This window comes from Nannobrachium achirus (assembly GCF_963921795.1).
Source record: "Nannobrachium achirus genome assembly, chromosome: 7".
NCBI lineage: Eukaryota > Metazoa > Chordata > Actinopteri > Myctophiformes > Myctophidae > Nannobrachium > Nannobrachium achirus.
In genome coordinates, this window is record NC_137816.1 from 977,334 (window position 1) to 997,706 (window position 20,373).

The window sequence follows — 20,373 nt, forward strand, 5'->3', positions numbered from 1 at the left end:
CACTTCTTACTGTAAGTGAACATCATTACATGCACTGTGTCTGGGGGTCCCATACACAGACACATTTGTCTGTGGGAAGATGTCCAAATTCTACATTTTTGTTTTTACATAATATTTATATCATTCTTATTTTGATTATAAAGTCAGTGTCCAGGGTTTCTTCAGAATATGTATTACACTGATTTACTATGACACTACATTATGAGTCCACTATAGTGGTTTCTCAGATTGTTTTATTTTCAAGGACCAGTGGTTCTGGACCACCATAACTCGGAGAGTGTACAAATGGAACCAAATGGATCCGTAAAGTCTGTTTGGTTCCATTTGTACACTCTCAAGAGTACAGGGGTGTGTGTGTGTGTGTGTGTGTGTGTGTGTGTGTGTGTGTGTGTGTGTGTGTGTGTGTGTGTGTGTGTGTGTGTGTGTGCGTGCGTGCGTGCGTGCGTGCGTGCGTGCGTGCGTGCGTGTGTGTGTTTCTGGTAATGTTGTATGCTCATTTCCATGTCCATGGCAAAAATGACCAAATTTTGACCAAAATGTCCACCACAAGCCAGCAAGGCGATGACCTGAGCTTCACTGACAGAGAGAGATGAACACGAGACATGAGACACATTTAAGGCCTAATATTTAAACAATTGCTAAACTGTTGATAAACCTGGCTGTGGATAAGACACCAGTAAGACTCCCGGGAGATAAGCAACCGTCAGGTCACATAGGCCTACGTGTACACAAACTTTAGAAGGCAGTGGTAGGCAATCTGGAGGGAATATGGGAAATGGGACAGATCCATGTTGATGACATGACTTTAGAGATGTACCGCTTTGCGTGATTTTAGGGCAAAATCTGTAGGAGCAGTGTCCAAAAATGTGTTTTGCAAAAGTCGGCCTGATGGTGGCGCTAGATGGGACAGGTGCATGTTGATGACCTGACTGTAGAGATACCGCTTTGCGTGATTTTAGGGCTAAATCTGTTGTAGCAGTGTCCAGAAATGTGTTTTGCAAGAATCGGCCTCATGGTGGCGCTAGAAGAGGGCCATGTGAGAAATGAGGTTATGGTTTGGCAGCCTTAGGAGTGTGTGTGTGTGCAAAGTTTGGCATAGATAGGGGCAACTGTGGCGGAGATATGAGTAGGGGAAAAGTGTGACGTGACGGACAGACTGACTGACTGACGGTGGAGGTTTTGATAGTAACTGCGACTTGACGGTCGCAACAACAGTTAAGCCTATATGGCAATAATGGCATGAACAATAAGTTGACTTGTAATTTAGGTCTGATGATGTACCATGCTATGTGCTTGTTCAGATAGGCTACATTACATTTCAGCTTCTGTGAACAGCTAGTTTCCGGTGTTTCAGCCCCATGCAAAAATATTATTCTTTTAAATGTGTTTTAGTTAATACAGCAATAACCATAAAAAAAACCCGGTCTAGCAACAAACACCTGGCCAAATTCATATTTACAGAACAAAAAAACCCAGTGTGAAGTGAGTAATTTCATCAAGCATCCCACTAGCCAATCACAGCGCATCCTGCAAAGCCTGGCCAATGGGACCTTGACGTACAACAAACTTTGAGCCGGGGTTTTCGACCTGACAACAAACTTTGAGCTGTTTGTGCCAGGACATAGGCCATATCTAGGCCTGATGTAGCCGTGTTTCAGTTTACTTAAGCCCGGAGGCGTTTTCCCATGGGTTTTTGAGCGGACATAGCCAGATGTTGGAGCTATAGCTCCTGTTCCAGGATTATTGTGAGATGGAGCACGTGATCATAACAGCAAACAGTACAAAACAGCACACAAAAAATAAAAATAGACATAGAATCAATAATAACAAGGAATACAAAAATAATAACTAGAAGCAGTGCTCTTCCGAGCACAGGTCTCCGCCAGGTTAGGAATGTTGGTTGTGGGGGGTCCTGGGTTCGATTCCCGCTGGGGCCGCTGTGGGCGCTGGGGGTGTGTTCTCTCCTCCGCGTCATCAGTGCCCACACCCTATAGGTGGGGTTGGCGAAAGGGCCTTTCTGTGTGGAGTTTGCATGTTCTCCCCATGTCCCTAGGGTATAGGTAGGTACCATCACAAAAACATGCAGTAATCCTAGTCTCTATACTGCCTCCTCCTGGCCAGGGAAATGAACTGGTTGGAATAACGTGACTTCCAGGTGCTATACGTCTTACCGGGGAATCTCCCCCCTGTCAGGTGAAAATAAGAAATAAGCCAAGGCTTATTTCCACAGGAACCACACTTTAAGTATATCATCTAACATTGAAAGACAGACGGATAGAACATAGTACTTTATCTAGGATAACATACATTTCAAAAGCAGAAAAAGCATAACATCAAATAAGGGCAGAAAAAAGGGGGGGGGGGGGCATGGGGGCTTAGTCTATTTACAAGTCACGGGTAGCAGCCGCCTGAAGGTGACTTTTCATACCAATTTTGAAGGAGGCTAGGGATTTGCTCTCCTTTAAGGCTTCACATGTTGTTGGTATAGCAGGAGCACGAATTAGAGCCTTGTTTAGTGTTAGATCTACGTTGATGGTGATTAGTGGAGCTGCCTCTGGTGTTGTGATCGTGAACATCCTTGATCTTATAGGAAGTAGTTTGTCAGGTACATGGGTATCTTGGAGGTGTAGTGTATCTTGTACACCAGGCCCATTGCAAGATGCTGTACTCGCTCTACTACAATATGAACAGGAAGGATTGTTAATGTCAATTGCTTTCTTTTTGTGTAATGTGTCCCATATGGGATGGGCCAATCTTTCATTCATTCATTCATTCGTTCATATAAGGGGGACAGCAACAATTAGCCTGCTAGGATGAAGAGCCACAACACGATCGAAACGTTGTCGGCCAAAACAGACATTTTGTACCTACTCTGGTGTGCAGGGTCTACCTCCCTTTTTCTAGAGCCTATTTAGCCCAGCACCCACCAGTCCATGTGTGTTACCTAAGTTCCCTTTCACATGTATGAAATTATTGACCATGGCGAATCCAAACAGCCCTACAGACAAGATGGGGGCACTATTTAACCCCAGTCATTCTGAATTAAAAACAAACAAAACAACATTTACAAAAAGGAGGGGGGCTTTATTCTGCATTATAGATCTGCCTGCTAGGAGATGATTCCCCTCTTTCTCAGACCCGGCCTACACCAACTCCAAACAGCCCCAAGGGCATAGAGAGAGAGAGAGAGAAAGAGAGAGAGAGAGAGAGAGAGAGAGAGAGAGAGAGAGAGAGAGAGAGAGAGAGAGAGAGAGAGAAACTATAGAAAGAAACTATAGACTTGAGGGAGTAGTCACCCCTGACAATACAGTAGATGTAACATATACCATGTGCCCCTATTGTATTGTGCTGCTGAGACCTGAAAGCTATGGCACTGTGTTCACAACAGCAATAACTCAAATATGCAGCCTATGACAGTATTACAATATCAGAATCAGGTTATCTGGGGGTGAAATAATTTTTCATGCACAGTTACCATCACCCGATCTCTAATGAATCACCCCATAGATCCCCATCGTAACGTGTTTATATTACCACAGAATAAAAGAAGGGGAAGAGGAAGACGGGGGAGGCCAAGGGGGAAAGGAGATTAAAAAAATAAAGAAGACAAGATATCTACACATATTTACACACATGGTACCTGAGATAAGTACATGAGCAGCAGATGTACAGTGCATGATATACCGGAACTTATGGATGTTAATTAAGGTGCTAGAAAAGAAAAACACACAAAAGGACATGGGCCATTCAGAACGGGTACACATTATTGTGTATCATTATTTTATGCTTTAACTATTGAAAACTCGGTGCCGCGCTGTGAGCTTGTATATCTGCTATTTTTGAAAAATCTCGAAAATTAGAATTTTGACCCGATTCTATAAGTGTCTTTTGAATCCTTCAAAGGTTTTTTGAAAAAACTATGTTTCTATGTCAGCAATCTGGCCAGCCATCGTCAAAGAAAAGGTCCTTTTCACTCAACTGGAGCTCAGTTAGTCTGTTCTTGAGAGACTACTGTGTCAGTGGTTCTCAAACCTTTTCATGTGAAGGACCCCCAAAATTATATGTATTTGACCACGGACCCCCATCTCAAAATATTTAGTTCCAGGGTCCACCCAGAAGCAAAATTTGAGTTACAATCGTTCGCTTTGAAAATACATATATTCAAAGATTTGCACACATTTTCACGACTTTTTCAAAAATAGCAGATCTACAACCTCGCAGCGCGGCACTCGGTGCCGCGCTGTGAGCTTGTTGCGACCGTAGGTCGCAGTTACTTGCACACTATCCAAACCTCCACCGGCTGTCCCTCCGTCACTCCCTCCGTCACTCCCTCTGTCACACGTCACACGTCACACTTTTGCCCTGCTCATATCTCTGCAACCGTTGCCCCGATCCATGCCAGATTTTGCACACACACTCCTTGCCTGCCAAACTACAACCTCCAAGGACCCCCGGAGTTTCGGGGACCCCCAGGTCCCTGGGGGACCCCCAGGTGTAAAAAATTACCAAATGTGCAAAAATGACCAAATGACCACCCCAACGGGGCTGCTCACGGGGCATTCCCGGGGACCACCCACTCCTGGTGCTCCAGAACGGATGCAAAAGTGGTGGCGCCCCCAGTGGAGGACCCCCTGCCACTGCAGCTCACATAAAATGCCGTAACTCGGGCTAGGAGCGACCGGGAGAGCCGGGGCCGGTACCTATTCGTCCGCCTTGGCGGCGAGGAGACCCCACCCCTCATTTCTCACATGGCCCTCTAGCGCCACCATGAGGCCGATTCAGATTTTGCCCTAAAATCACGAAAATCACTACACAGTATGTCTACACTCATGTCAACAACATGGATCAGGAAGATTTTGGAAAAACACATTTTTGCTCTATTTATGGAGATAAGCGACCAACGGTCGCTTATCTCCCGATTAGGGAGTCTTACTGGTATATCTGCTATGTTTCACTGGTTAAAGTATTCAATAATTCTAGGCCTAAATGGGTTAATCGTCCCTGGTATAATCCACAGCAGGGACGTGCAGAGAATGTTAGAGAGGCAGGGGCTGAAATATGTAAAAGGGCTTTTGGTGAAAATATTGAAAATAGCAGACCTCCAAACTCACTACGCGTCGCAGGAGGTCGGCTATTTTCAGTACTTGATATAGCACACTAAGCTAAGCATAAAAATGCAACGTGGCATACAGCATGGATTTCTACACAGAGAGGGCAATTCTTTCAACATAAGATGCTGCATTCAAGTTCAGGAGAGTTTGGACAAGGCAATTCTCTTGTATGCTGCCTTCAGGTATGGAATGGAAAGAGGGCATAATTTGCATTTCTTTCACCAAAGTAAAAAGTGCATTCATGGTCTGGAGAGGGCGCTTTATACAGACGGATAAAAGGGCTCCTTGCTCAAACCCCCTTTGATGTCTATCTATGTGTGCACGTGAGTGGGTCCATGAGGAAGAACAAAGAAAAAAAGGTTCAAGTCATTTGTCCCTGGTACAAGTCACAGGCAGGTCCAATGAAGAGCTAGGTCCTTCCTAAGGTCCAATTAAGTCACTTGTCCTTAAGTATAATCCACAGGTAGGTTGAAGGAAGAGTAAATGTCAGAGTGGAGACCAGCCTGACAGCACCCACCTGTCATCAGGCTGCTGAACAAGGCTTATGCCTTGTAGAGCCGTCCGACAGATTGTTTGTGACACGGACACCAAGTGACCAGCAGATAACAGCTGCCTCCACAAGCGGCTGTGGTCCTTTAAAGTCAGGGGTCTTCAATGTTTTCAGGCCAAGGTCTCCTTAGTTGAGAGAGAGAGATGAAGCAGGGACCCCCACAACCCTTTCAAAGATTCCATATAGTTTCATTGTTTAACAGCACAATCAGTGTATTTTAGATTGATGTCAATTTGTGTTTTCATATATTTAAGCACTTGAACCGTCAATACTTAATGAACGTAACTTTCACTCTGTACTTAGTCTTCTCTTTTTCCCCTCTACACCAAAGCTCTTTGCCGATCTCACAACGTCTCACAACGTCTCGGCGCTGCTATTTTTGGCTAAAGTTCTCAGAATATGGATGCTAGGGTTCAAGTGGTTAATATAAAAAGGGTAGTAACTCTGAGGACCCCCTAGGGGTCCCGGACCCCCTGTTGAAGACCCCTGTTTTAAGTTACAGCTGATTGTATATACTGCTGTAGTAAGCTGCACTGTAATACACTTAACACAGCTGCAGCAGCGATTCGGTCACAGGTTATGTATTTATTTGGTATTTGTATATTGTAAAATGTCAAATCTTCCCAGCCTTGTTTTGCATTGTGTCCTTCTCCCCACAGTGTATCAGGGGCATCAAATGTCAAATTCAGGTCAGACAGGTAGGCAGGCAGGGAGTACTGCCTGCCTACCTGAACCTGGGAGTTCAGTGTAATACACTGAACGTTTCAGAAGAAACAAGGAAACGAATTCTGTATTTCATGTAACCAGGAGGAAGGAACCCGTGCCCGTCCTTTAGTGCTGTGTTGTTGAGAACTGAAAGCTGTGGGTGGCTTCACTACCAGGGACGTCAATTGGGTATGGCAGGGGTATGCAGCTGCCATACCCTGGGTCCAGGGGGGAAAATAAGTTACTTTTAAATATAAATCCATGAATGTCTCTTTGTCTATCTGTGCTGGTTATTATGTTGTTAAATTACAGTAAAATAACTACAAATGCAAAATTAAACAAAATGGTCACTTTAACACGGTATTATAATTGTTTTCTCCACACTTGTATTCTCCCCATCTTGACAGAATGGTATATTCCCAGGTTCCGCAGGTCAGCTGCACAGGTGCAATGCATTATTGTTAATTGTGGCACGTTTACTAACATGCCAAGTTTAGCTGCACTTGAACAACCGCTCCAGGCTGCCCAAGAAACCGTAGAAACGGAGGAAAAAATAAAATGTACTTCTTAAAATAAATGTATCGTGCCTGTTGCTAAGGTATGGCAACATGACTGGTGTCTTGCACGCGCGTGCAAGACACCAGTCATGTTGCCATACCTTAGCTTTTTCTGAACTGACGCCACTGTTCACTACCTGACGAGGCCTTTGTATTTTTTGTTACCGCTCTGTTATTAACCCATTTAGGCCTAAAATTTGTGAATGCTTTAACTATAAAAAAATAGCAGATCTACAAGCTCACAGCGCGGCACCGAGTGCCGCGCTGCGAGCTTGTAGATCTGCTATTTTTGGAAAAAGTCGTGAAAATGTGTGCAAATCTTTGAATATAGGTATTTTCAAAGCGAACGTTTGTAACTAAAATTTTGCTTCTGGGGGGGGGGGGGGGGGGGTCCCTGGAACTAGATATTTTGAAATGGGGGTCCGTGGCCAAATACATATCATTTTGGGGGTCCTTCACATGAAAAGGTTTGAGAACCACTGACATAGTAGTCTCTCAAGGACAGACTAACTGAGCTCCAGTTAAGTGAAAAGGACCTTTTTCTTTGATGATGGCTGGCCAGATTGTTGACATACAAACATCGTTTTTTCAAAAAATCTTAGAAGGATTCAAAAGACACTTATGTAATCGGGTCAAAAATCTAATTTTCACGATTTTTCAAAAATAGCAGATCTACAAGCTCGCAGCGCGGCACTCGGTGCCGCGCTGTGAGCTTGTATATCTGCTATTTTTCAATAGTTAAAGCATAAAATATTGCGTCATAATGTGTTCAGGCCTAAATGGGTCAATATTTTGGGAGCATTAGGACAGTGTGCAGACCAGCTTTTCTTCTTTTCAGTGTCTCTATTTTGATCCACCCGTCGAAATGTTTGGATGTGCGTGCAAACCGCATCTCTTGACCACTGTGTTCACAACAACCATATAACCCAAACATGCTGCCTGTGACATTACAGATGCATGTTCTTATTTATATCATATAAGATTTCAGATCTGATATTTGGCACTGAGCATTTCTTTGTATCTCTGCCATGCCAAAGATGCAGATGATGTTTTCACCACTGTGTGTGTGTGTGTGTGTGTGTGTGTGTGTGTGTGTGTGTGTGTGTGTGTGTGTGTGTGTGTGTGTGTGTGTGTGTGTGTGCGTGCGTGGGTGCGTGCGTGCGTGCGTGCGTGCGTGCGTGCGTGTGGCACTGGCCAAAGTACAACATCTATTCTCCAATGTGCATGTCCCACGAAAATCACTATGTGATTTGACTGATAAAACTGTACATCTAGTGAGGCAGTGGACTGGCCTAAACACACACACAACACGTGACATTATATTTCACAGTAAAGGCGAGGGTGTGGTCTGGGTGTTCCCAATTTCGAATGGGTTTATATTGCTACACGGCTCTCCCATCATTTGAATATGCTGAACAGTGATGACCACTATGTGAGAATGCTTGCGCGTTCTTCTCTATTCTTGGACCTAAAAAGACGCAAGGTCCCTCTGGCTCGTGGCTCGGACTCTAACTTCCTTGGTTTCAAGAGAAAACCGAATGGAAAAATGGACAGTCGCTCCCCTGGCTTTGGTGTGTGGTCAGACTGGCCGGACCTAAATGACTTGTGTTGCTGGGCTGATGTTACCTTGGAGTGGGTAGGGCCTAACTCTGAGGTGGTGGCTGTCTCAGAGAATGTTATATCTGACCCCAGTATCTCTGTGAGAGCAACTATGACTGTGTGTGGAACAGAACACCAACTTCCACTGATTAATGCCCGAGGTCGCCTCCTGTGGGCACAACAGCAAAGGCAGAGGCAGCATTGGACTCAGTTGAGATTGCAAGGGAAGACTGCATGTCTCCCTGAGGCAGACCATTCTGTCTCTCACTCTGTGTTCAAAAATGTTGCCATAGATGAGTGCATCGTTGTCTTTACTTTGAAAGCAAGCTTACAGGTTTTACCAACTAAACTTAATCTCTCCATCTGGTTTCCAGGCAACCATGCTCCTCACTGTATTCATCATGGCAATGAGCAAATAGCCGAAACCATGTCCCACATCTTAAATGGTTGCCATGTATACAGGGGCCTCTACATATGTAGGCACGACAGAATTGTAGATTTGATATCAAAAGATATCTCTTCTATGTTTATGTCCTCCATCATGCTGTATAAGCACACTGCTGTGAAGCCGAGCATGTTTAACCTGTGTAATGATGATTCTGTGTTCTCTAACATTACAGCTAACACTCCTGATGTCTTTGTTGTAAATGAAATCCTTAGGGAGGTGTTTATTCTCGAGGTCGGCTGCACTTTTGACTACAGCTTGGAAGAAGCCTTTCTAACCAAAGTGCTGAAATATGAACAGCTAGTGCAGACCATCTCACAGCTAGGCTACTGATGTAAACTTTTAGTTTTTATCTTTGGCAGCCTAGGGCATGTGCACAAGTTGGTTGTGAGGGGCTTACAAATGGCAGGCCTCTCCAAAAGGAGGGCCAAACAGTTATCAAGGTATTGCTCAGTGTCAGCCATTATAGGAAGCCGCTCAATTTGGAGGAGGCGGTGCTTCCTCTACCCATGACTTGGGTCTGCTGTCTGACAAGTATTGAATGTAACAATGATTAGCCGGTTAGGCTCTTCTAACTGGCTGTTCTTTCATATTATCTGACTTCACTGTCATTGTTTATGACCTTTGTATGAGGCTTCCTTGTACTTCTGTTTATGTGGTCATAAATAAACATTTCAAATGTGTGTGTGTGTGTGTGTGTGTGTGTGTGTGTGTGTGTGTGTGTGTGTGTGTGTGTGTGTGTGTGTGTGTGTGTGTGTGTGTGTGTGTGTGTGTGTGTGTGAGAGAGAGCATGCGTGCGTGCGTGTGTGTGATCCACAGACGAGTATTTTCTGGTGGGGAGATAATATCACCAACGTATATCAAATTATCTGATGATATCATTGATTGATTGATTGAAGACTTTATTAGAAGTTTGCATAGGAAAAGGTACAGTTTCATGACGGTACAGTTCACTGGTACAAGGTCTACTAAAAGGAGATCCATGAAAAGACTAAGCTTATTTCCACTGGAAACCATTGAAGTATCTCATATAACATTGAATGACAGACAAATAGAACACAGTACTATGCAGTAGATATGTAAAGAAAAACAAAAAAAGACAGTAAGTCTAAAACAAACAGTATATACAGAGAAGGGGCAGGGGAGGGTAGGGTTGGGCTAGGTTCATTTTTTACCAGTTGCGAACGGCTGCTGCCTGTAAGTGGTTTTTCAGGGCAATTTTAAAGGATGCTAGTGATCCACACTCCTTTATGGCCTTCGGTAAAGCTTTCCACATTTTGGTGGTATAGCAGAAAAAAGAGTTTGACCCTTTGTTGGTTTTGACTCTGGGTTGAAAGTGATCTGTGGCGCTGCCTCTGGTGTTGTAATTATGGACATCCTTAATGTTTATAAAGTATTTTGAAAGGTACTTGGGTATCATAGTGGTGTAGTGTATCTTGTACACCAGGCCCATTGCAAGTTGCTGGTAGGCACTGGGCAGCAGATTCCTCCTGAACTGTCCGCAGTCCACCTCTGAAACACAGCAGTAGATGGAAATGATGCCATCTTGAAAGAGAATGTGAAGAGCGTGAAATTAATAGCTGCATGCAAAGCTCACAACATGGCGCCACCTGTCCACTGAACTCAATCGACTAGGGGTCGCAGTCATGTTTTGAGACTAGCTCTTTCTTGATATGAACTTTATTGAAGCTCATTATATGAAGATTAAAGTTTGTGTTAGTATAAGATTGGTTTAGGTATTGGTGTGGTTCAGGGTGTTCTAAGAAATGTACATATTTACCAACCCACTGGAAAATGATCAGTTCTACTATAGCAGTGGTTCCCAAACGTTTCAGTTCGAGAGAGACACAAAAGAGAGATAGGACGTTTGCGACCCAAACTAGTGCAAATCTACACGTTTTCAACACGTCACTTCACGCTGCGTTGCAAGCTTGTAGATCGGCTATTTTCACAACTTCTTAAACATTTGTTTTCTAATTCATGGAATTTCTTTGATTTCTTCATGAAATTATTTAACAAATGATTGAATTTTCTTTTTAATTCATGAAATATTTAGCTTTTTAGGACCCCCCAAAACAAAATGTAGGAAACAAAAAAATGAAGGGACCCACAAAAGTGTGTCCGCGACCCAAAAATGGGTCCCGACCCAGTGTTTGGGAAACGGTGTACTATACTGTATATAAGAGCATTGTTTAGTGGGCAAGAGTGTTCTTCCACATATGGATCATGTGACAGCCTGGTATGAAATAAGGAACACACCCAATGAACAGTGGTGGAAAGTAACTAAGTAGATTTACTTGAGTACTACACGTTTTAGGTGTTTGCACTTTACTTGAGTATTTCCAATTTCCAATAGCCTACTTACAGTATACTTCTAATCCACTAAATATTGGATACAACTATTGTACTTTTACTCTACATTTACTCTACATTTATTCTGAACACAGCCAATATTTACATTTTGGCGATGTTGAAAACTTGAAATGGGACATTCTGCATAATGAGTACTTTTACTTCTGGTACTTTAAGTACATTTTGATGACAATACATTTGCACTTTTACTCGAGTACACTGAGTATTTCTGCACTGCAGTGTGTAAAAATAATTGAGTACCTTTTTTCTAGTGCAATGACTCTATTCAGATCACGTGGTCTCTCTCAAACAGAGTAAAGATGGGATTTATGGCTCTATGAAGTGAGCCGGTTCTCTGGGATCCGTTCCTTTCAAAGAGCCGTTCAAAAGACTCTCATTTTAGTTATACTGGTTACTTTGTAGATTTTGATTATGATTGCAAATCACTTCAAGCTATACATATTCCTATTTGGCCTATACATTTTGGCCATATGATACATTTCTGTCATTTGAAAATAGCCGATCTACAGGCGACGCATATGTGAGCTTGTAGATCTGCTATTTTCAAATGATTTTTCTACATTCATTGGTAAAACATAATGAGTACTTTCTACTATTGGTACTTTAAGTACATTTTTATACCAATACTGTCTTTTGTAGACCTACTTTTACTCAAGTACATTTTAATGCCGAACTTCAACTTGTGGCAGAGTACAGAGGCGACATTGCACTTAAGTAAAGCATTTTTGAGTACTTTTCCCATCACATTACTATCCCATTACTGTATATACTGATCAGTATACTGTATATACTGATTGTTTAGCCTTACTGTTACCTGCCCCTTCCTTGTATATATTGTATATACTGTACTTACTGATTGTATAGACCTACTGTTTTCTTTTTTCTTTACATATCTACTGCATAGTACTGTGTTCTATTTGTCTGTCATTCAATGTTATATGAGATACTTTAATGGTTTCCTGTTGAAATAAGCTTAGTCTTTTCATGGATCTCCTTTTAGTAGACCTTGTACCAGTGAACTGTACCGTCATGAATCTGTACATTTTCCTATGCAAACTTCTAATAAAGCCTTCAATCAATCAATCAAACAAACACGTTCATTAGAAAGGAACGGCTCCCTACTGCGAACCGGATCCCATCGTTCATTTCAAAGAGCCGTTCAAAAGACTCGATTCGTTCGCGAACGTCCCACCTCTCAAACAGAGGCAGAGCAAGGAGCAGGAAGGAAGAACAGGAAAACCCCGGAATTCGCATTGTGTTTGTGTGATGAACAATGAGACATCTACTGCGTTAAATTACAACACCTAACCGTTTGTACCGCTTTATAGCTTGGACACCGCGCTTCTTCTCATAGAGAACGTGTTTGTTTTGACCAAACTAAAGAGGACAAAGCGCACAGGCAGCGCTGCAGCAGAGCCAGAAAGAAGCTCCAACAGCAAAATGACAGCCTCTGTGTTTTTCGGTTGTACCTTCATTGCTTTCGGCCCCGCCATTGCATTGTTCCTGTTTACCATCGCCCGAGACCCGCTCAGAGTCATCTTTCTAATAGCAGGGTAAGAAGAGGCCTGGGTGTTGGTGGTGGAGGAGTCCAACAATGGAACGTTATTTTGGTTCTGTAGCATTGATTGATAGCTATCTCACCCATAGCATTTAGCTAGCGACATTGTTACACGCATATTGGTGACCCATAGAGGTCCGTGACTCCAGAGGCCGCTGTTTTGCTAGTTCACAATAGACAAGAAAAAAGTGGTGGGGAAAGTACTCATATTTCTTATTTAAGTAAAAGTATCAATACTGCAATATAGAAATACTCTGTTACAAGTAAAAGTCCGCAATTCTAAATGTACTTGAGTAAAAAGTTCAAAAGTATTGGTATTAAAATGTACTTGAAGTACCAAAAGTTATTTAATTATGCAGAATGTCCCATTTTCATGTTTTCAAATGTATAAAAATCTATTGAAAATAGCAGATCTACAAGCTCAAGTCAATGAACTTGTTGCTGTTCCCTATTTTTTAATGGCCGAAATGTATATAGGGCGTTAAATCTACAATGTAACTAGTAACTAAAAGTCTTTAAATAATTGTAGTGGGTTAAACGTACAATATTTTCCACTGAGATGTAGTGGCGGTAAATGTAAAACTACTGAAAATTGGAAGTACCTCCAACCTAGTATTGTAAGTAAAAATACCTCAAAATTGCATTAAGTACAGTACCAATGTAAATGTAGTTACCTTACACCACTGCTCAGGGCTCTATAAAAAAAAGAAAAAACACACACACACACACACACACACACACACACACACACACACACACACACAAAACACACACTAGGTGTATCCTCTCATTTTGTGTACAGATGACTTATAACAGTGACTATTTATACAGTAATAGTATAGGTCACCAACGCCGGCGTAACCCAGTCGGTTCTCTACAATGTCTAGCTAGGTGGCTAGTGATGGGGTATCATGCATTTATCATGCAATCATTACATTTAATAAATGATATGCAAATGTCATTGGAGATGCAGAGGTTTGCCCCAATTTAATGTCATTGTTTACAAATGAAGCAACACCAAAATGATTGTGGAATCAAGCCCACTGTGTTTTTTATGTTATCCTTTTAGCATCATTTTAAAGTCACTATTTGCAAACTGTTAAATCACTCAGTCAAACAACACCAATATGATCATGGAACTTCAGATAAATCGTGATTAGGGTTGGGCTCTTTGAAGAAAGTATCTGCTTTATGGAACCCTATTAAATCTTTTGGTTTATTTACCAATGTATCTGTGCAAAATGTGTAAAGTTTACGCCGTAGTGTACAGCCTTTATTGCACTTCAATACCCAAACAAAAAAGATGAAGTGCTCTTCTACATTGAAAGGTGCACACAAGTCTCACAAATAGTGTAAATGTTGACTGTAGCTGTCTGCCCCTTCTAAAAAAAGAGTGTGTGTGTGTGTGTGTGTGTGTGTGTGTGTGTGTGTGTGTGTGTGTGTGTGTGTGTGTGTGTGTGTGTGTTACACTCACACACACCACTGCACATTAGTCACTGTTATAATTTTAAAAAGGAGACACACACACACACACCGGCCACTTTATTAAGTACCGTACACTTGTCCAACTGCTCCTTGATGCAGAAATGTGAAAAAGAAAAGTGATTTTGAACGTGACATGGTAGCTGATATCAAACGGACTCAAATAAGTATTTAAGAGATTGCTGATCTGCTACTGTTTCATGCAATTGATATCATTACCATTCTTAACAATTTTGCTGCCATTTTAAACATAGCTGTAGTAAGCAGCTGCCAAATTGTCCTTACCTTTTAACGTGGGCACGTGCACGCATAGTGCATGATCTGTGCGCGACTCATCTAGTAGACGTGTAGACTCGATGACAAGCTTTCGAATAAAAAACCCCCCATTGAAATAGACATATCCGTTGCCACGCTGTATTCCTGCTTATCCGCCAGTGTTTAGTTTACATGAAAAAACATTGAAAAAAGCCAACTGTGCGCTATGGTAACACGTGGACACGTTCACGCACAAAACGCACGATATGTGCGGGGATCATAATCCAGGCGTGTAGAGACTGGATCAAAGTTTCCAAACGCAAAAATCGGATAGAAAAACGAGCGTTCCATCGCCGAGTAGCTTTCTCTTCTGTTACAATGTAAACCAATGGAGGCGGGACTATGGCCCAGGCTCAGACAGGATACGGAAAGCTAGATCCGGTCCAGAACGGAAATACGGCAGGATACAGTTAAGGGGCGGGCCTAAAGAGCCAGAATCAGCGAAAATCAGCGATAATACTTTTAATCCTTTCATAATGATTAAAGCTAATTAAACTTCCGGGATCTACGGGCATGGCACCGGGAAATCTGCGGTTTCGACGGGGATCGCAGAGTATGAGTTAATTGCATCACCTTTACTAAGTAAAAATCACATTTTATTGCTGCTTTATCAAAGGGAATGGAGTCGCACACTGTATGAAAATGAAATAAATCATTCTGAAAACGCACACGCATAATTGGGTGCCTGTGATGTGAGCGCTTTGTCCAGGCCTCTCCTGGCGTGTCAGAACGTAACATTTAGTTCTGACATCTGGCCCTGATGCAAGCACATCTACCCCTCTTTGTCTTTGTTCAAAAGATACTGTATGAATTATTACTTGTAGATAATGTGGCAGAACAGAAAATGTGTAGAAATCCCAAACAAAGCATTGAGGATTCAAAACCCAGCAAAGCAGCAGAATTTAACCCATTTAGGCCTAACATTATTGGATGCTTTAACTATTAAAAAAATAGCAGATATACAAGCTCACAGCGCGGCACCGAGTGCCGCGCTGCGAGCTTGTAGATCTGCTATTTTTGAAAAAGTCGTGAAAATGTGTGCAAATCTTTGAATATATGTATTTTCAAAGCGAACGTTTGTAACTCAGATTTTGCTTCTGGGGGGTCCCTGGAACTAGATATTTTGAGATGGGGGGGGGGGTCCATGGCCAAATACATGTCATTTTGGGGGTCCTTCACATGAAAAGGTTTGAGAACCACTGACATAGTTGTCTCTCAAGAACAGACTAACTGAGCTCCAGTTAAGTGAAAAGGACCTTTTCTTTGACGATGGCTGGCCAGATTGCTGACATACTGTAGAAACAAAGGTTTTTCAAAAAACCTTATAAGGATTCAAAAGACACTTATAGAATCGGGTCAGAATTCAAATTTTCACGACTTTTCAAAAATAGCAGATCTACGAGCTCGCAGCGCGGCACTCGGTGCCGCGCTGTGAGCTTGTATATCTGCTATTTTTCAATAGTTAAAGCATAAAATAACGATACACAATAATGTGTGTACCCGTTCTGAATGGGTTTTAATATAGCCTTTCCAAGCCAAATAATGTGTTTTATCTTTATGTTGTCTCTTCCTTCCAGAGCGTTCTTCTGGCTGGTGTCCCTGCTCCTGTCGTCTCTGGTGTGGTTCATCACGGTTCAGATCAGTAACAAAGAAAGCGCCACCCAGCAGAAAGGCCTGCTCGTCTTCGGCGTGGTGCTCTCCGTGCTTCTCCAGGAGACCTTCCGCTTTGGTTACTACAAGCTCCTCAAGTAAGCCTAAAATCCACTGATAAGTCTTTAGCACTGATAGGCTAAAGACTTATTAACTCTCCCCACGCTTTGAACGTTAACGTTCGCCCCATTTTTTAAAGAACCTCGATGCCAATACGGCGCTCGTTCGGTTCGTTCGTCTGATGACTGTAAGCTGATGAGGGGTCGCACGGCCGTGTACTGTACACACATTTTCCGCGGTGATGGTGTAAAAAATCCATTATGCGTTAGATCAACGGAGAACAATTCACTTCCTTGTTGATTTCCTCTGGCTGTAAGGCTCTGTGGCCAGTGACTGGTCTTCTTCTTCTTCAACACATTCATTCTCGCATGACGCCGCCCTCTGCTGCCTGGCAGACCAAAGTGCACTATTGCACAATTAAAAAAAATAAAAAAAATAAATGTCTGTCTATCTGCTATAACGTCGCAAAGGTAAGCCGCTTTTTGATGGCACCAGACCCAATAAATAAATAAATAATCTGGCAGTAGGAGAGTTAATACTTGATCAAACATGCCATGTCGTACGACAGACATGTGTTACACATTTTGCGTCTACACTTGAAACGTCTTTTCTCGTATGACCGTGTCGTACATGACACGGCCGCTTGCCCTAGTGCAGGGGTTTTCAAAGTGGGTGACGGGGCACCCTGGGGTGCCGCGACAGCAGTCCAGTCCAGTCCAGATAATTATTTGAAATTTATTTGGACATATTTATGGAGTGCCCTGAGACAAAAAAAAGTTTGAAAACCCCTGCCCTAGTGTATACCTGTACACAAAGACTTAAAATGTGTTGTGCTTTTTATTTTATATATGGATACATATAGATGTTTATTTATCAACCATTTTTGTTGTATACCCATATATGGTTGGATATTACACCAAGAATAATAAAGAGACGGGAGACAGGTATGGATTCACTGTAGCTTCACCTTTAGTGTAAACAAGACTGCAGGTACCTGGAAGTAGAACAATAGACAGGGGGGCATGACGGTAGCACCACAGGGACAAAACTAGGGCTGTCAATAATACACAACCAATACACAACAATTTTAATGTCAGGGTGACCTCCTGGTTAAATTGCAGTTGAATATTATCAATTTTGATATAAGTGTGACATTGTCTAAAGGTTTAGAGCTGCATTCCATAACCTTTTTTTGTATTATTGTTAATGGCTATTATTATTTTGTTTGTAGAGTATGTTACACAACTGCAGTGGTTGTAGTTGGTCTACTAGCTTCTTCTATTGAGAAGTGCAAACGCATGTCTTGTTATCGGATAGGACCCACTGCTGGTTATCAAGTGGAATTGCATGAAACTCATAATGGCGTCATCACACAGGCTTTATGTATAGTCTCAGCAGTAGAACTTTCAGCGCTTGCACAGCGGACCTGGGTTCAAAACGCCAGTAGGGCATTAAAGTTACAGATTGCAGCTTTAAAGGTGATACGGTCAGGGTACTAAAGTATCGTTAGATTTTCAATAGGAATTCAATTTTAAAAAATCATTTTTCTCTCAATTTTCAAATTTTCTAGCTCCCCATAAAATCAAATATTGGTTCATTTTTCCAATTTTCTAGCTTGCAAAAAAATCAGGAAAATGCTTCAATTTTTTAAATGTGTGATTCATATTTGTCATTATTTGATTTGGAACCGACAAAGGAAAAACATCTTTAAAAAAGGTATTTTTCATTTTTTTACCACATTACGAATATCAAAAAATGGACCAATTTTTCCAATTTTCTAGCTTGCAAAAAAATCAGGAAAATGCTTAAATTTTTTAAATGTGTGGTCAGGGGATCTTAGTATAATTGGATAATTCAATTTAAATCCAAAATAGAAAAATCCATTTTTGTGATTTCTGTCCTACCAACAAATTCAAAATAATCACATTTTGCCCCTTTTTCAATTTTTCAATTCAAATTGAATAACACAAATTATACTAAGATCCCATGACCGGGGGATCTTAGTATAATTGGGGTATTCAATTAGAATCAAATAAACAAAATTTGCTATTTTTTCAATTTTCGTTTAGAAATTAAAAATTGTGAAAACACAAATCAGAAAATCACAAAAACAGCCAGGGTGTCTTAGTATAATTGGGATATTCAATTTGAATAAAAAGAAACAGTAATTGGCTATTTTTCCAATTTTCGTTCAGAATTGAAAAATTGAGAAAACCCAAATAAGAAAATCACAAAAATGGACAAAAATGTATTTGTGCACAAAAAAATCTGGAAAATAGGCCCATTATTCAATTTTCTAGTCAAGGAAACAAAATCAGCATCATCAATGTCACGTGACCACGTCACAAATCACATGGTCTACAACTTCAAAATAAAAGCTAGTCTAGCTGCCTTAAAGCTAAAGCTCCAAACAGCCCAAAACAAACTAATTAGGGTTGTGCTTGGTCTCCCTCCTCTGACCCACCTTACCGAGCATCACCACGAAAGCGTGGGGTGGCTCAAAGTAGCTGACAGAGTACAGCATCTTGCAATGGGCCTGGTGTACAAGATACACTACACCTCCAAGATTCCCATGTACCTGACAAACTACTTCTTAAAGGTCAAGGATGTTCACGATCATAACACCAGAGGCAGCTCCACTAATCATCATCAGCGTAGATTTAACACTAAACAAGGCGCTAACTCGTTCTCCTGCTATACCATCAACATGTGGAACGCCCTTCCACAAGCCCTAAAGGAGAGCAAATCCCTAGACTCCTTCAAAATTGGTATGAAAAGTCACCTTCAGACAGCAGCTACCCGTGACTTGTAAATAGACTAAGCCCCCATGCTCCCCCCCCCCCTTTTTCTTTGTATTCTGCCTTTTGTATTTGATGTTATGCTTTTGAAACTGATATTATCCTAGATAAAGTACTATGTTCTATCCGTCTGTCTTTCAATGTTATATGAGATACTTAAAGTGTGGTTCCTGTGGAAATAAGCCTCGGCTTTCTAGGATCTCCTTTTAGTTGACCTTGTACCAGTGATTTGTACTGTCATGAAACTGTACTTTTTTCTATTGCAAACTTCTAATAAATTCTTCAATCAATCAATCAATCAATCAATAGCTCTAGTCTAACATCCAAGCAATAGGATCAACAGGCATGCAGGCAGGCAGGCAGGCAGGCAGACAGACAGACAGACAGACAGACAGACAGACAGACAGACAGACAGACAGACAGACAGACAGACAGACAGACAGACAGACAGACAGACAGACACTTAGAACATTGACATACAGAGTTATAGAATGATGCCAATGACATACACTTTAATAAATATAAGTATTAATAACATTAATGATTATTAGTGCAGTCAGTCTGTACGGAGTAAAATCATCTGTGTTATTTTATCCATTAATAACTCTTGAGAGAGTATGAATTGAATTGGTTCCATTCCATTCTCTCTCTCTCTCTCTCTCTCTCTCTCTCTCTCTCTCTCTCTCTCTCTCTCTCTCTCTCTCTCTCTCTCTCTCTCGGGTTAAATCAACACTCAGGTTTTTACTGTGTAGTTTCATGGATGATATAATTCAGTTTATTATTATGTATTACTTTACCCTATGCTCATACATATATTTAGAATCTATTTCTGATGTTATATTTGACTCTGTATTTAACTTAAAATGGGGGAACTACAATAAGCACTAGTTATAAAGACTTCCTGGGGTCTATATCCAGGGACACTGTTGATGTCAGAAAATATTGTTTACAGCCTCTCAGTCTAGATTAATAAAAGCATAGCTTTGTTTTTGAGCGAAGCTCCAACATTTGGCATTGGGACGAAACATGGACAAACACGTCCCGAAGCATGCCTTACATCTGGCCTTCATCTTGTCACATAAGCCCCTTTTCCACTGCAGCTTTAGCACCACACCACAGTACACCACACTACACCACACCACACCGCACCACATAAAAATAATTACACAA

At 41.6% G+C, this 20,373-nt stretch overlaps 1 protein-coding gene across 1 annotated transcript in view; it reads left to right on the plus strand.

Annotated features, from left to right (window-relative positions):
* Positions 1-12,556: 12,556 nt before the first annotated feature.
* Positions 12,557-20,373, plus strand: part of aph1b (APH1B gamma secretase subunit) — a 33,093-nt gene continuing 25,276 nt past the window's right edge. Inside the window, exons 1-2 of the mRNA XM_080729945.1 lie at positions 12,557-12,893; positions 16,273-16,443. Of these exons, the coding sequence (XP_080586071.1) occupies positions 12,781-12,893; positions 16,273-16,443 (284 nt within the window). The 5' untranslated portion in view covers positions 12,557-12,780. The remainder of the gene's footprint in view (positions 12,894-16,272; positions 16,444-20,373) is intronic.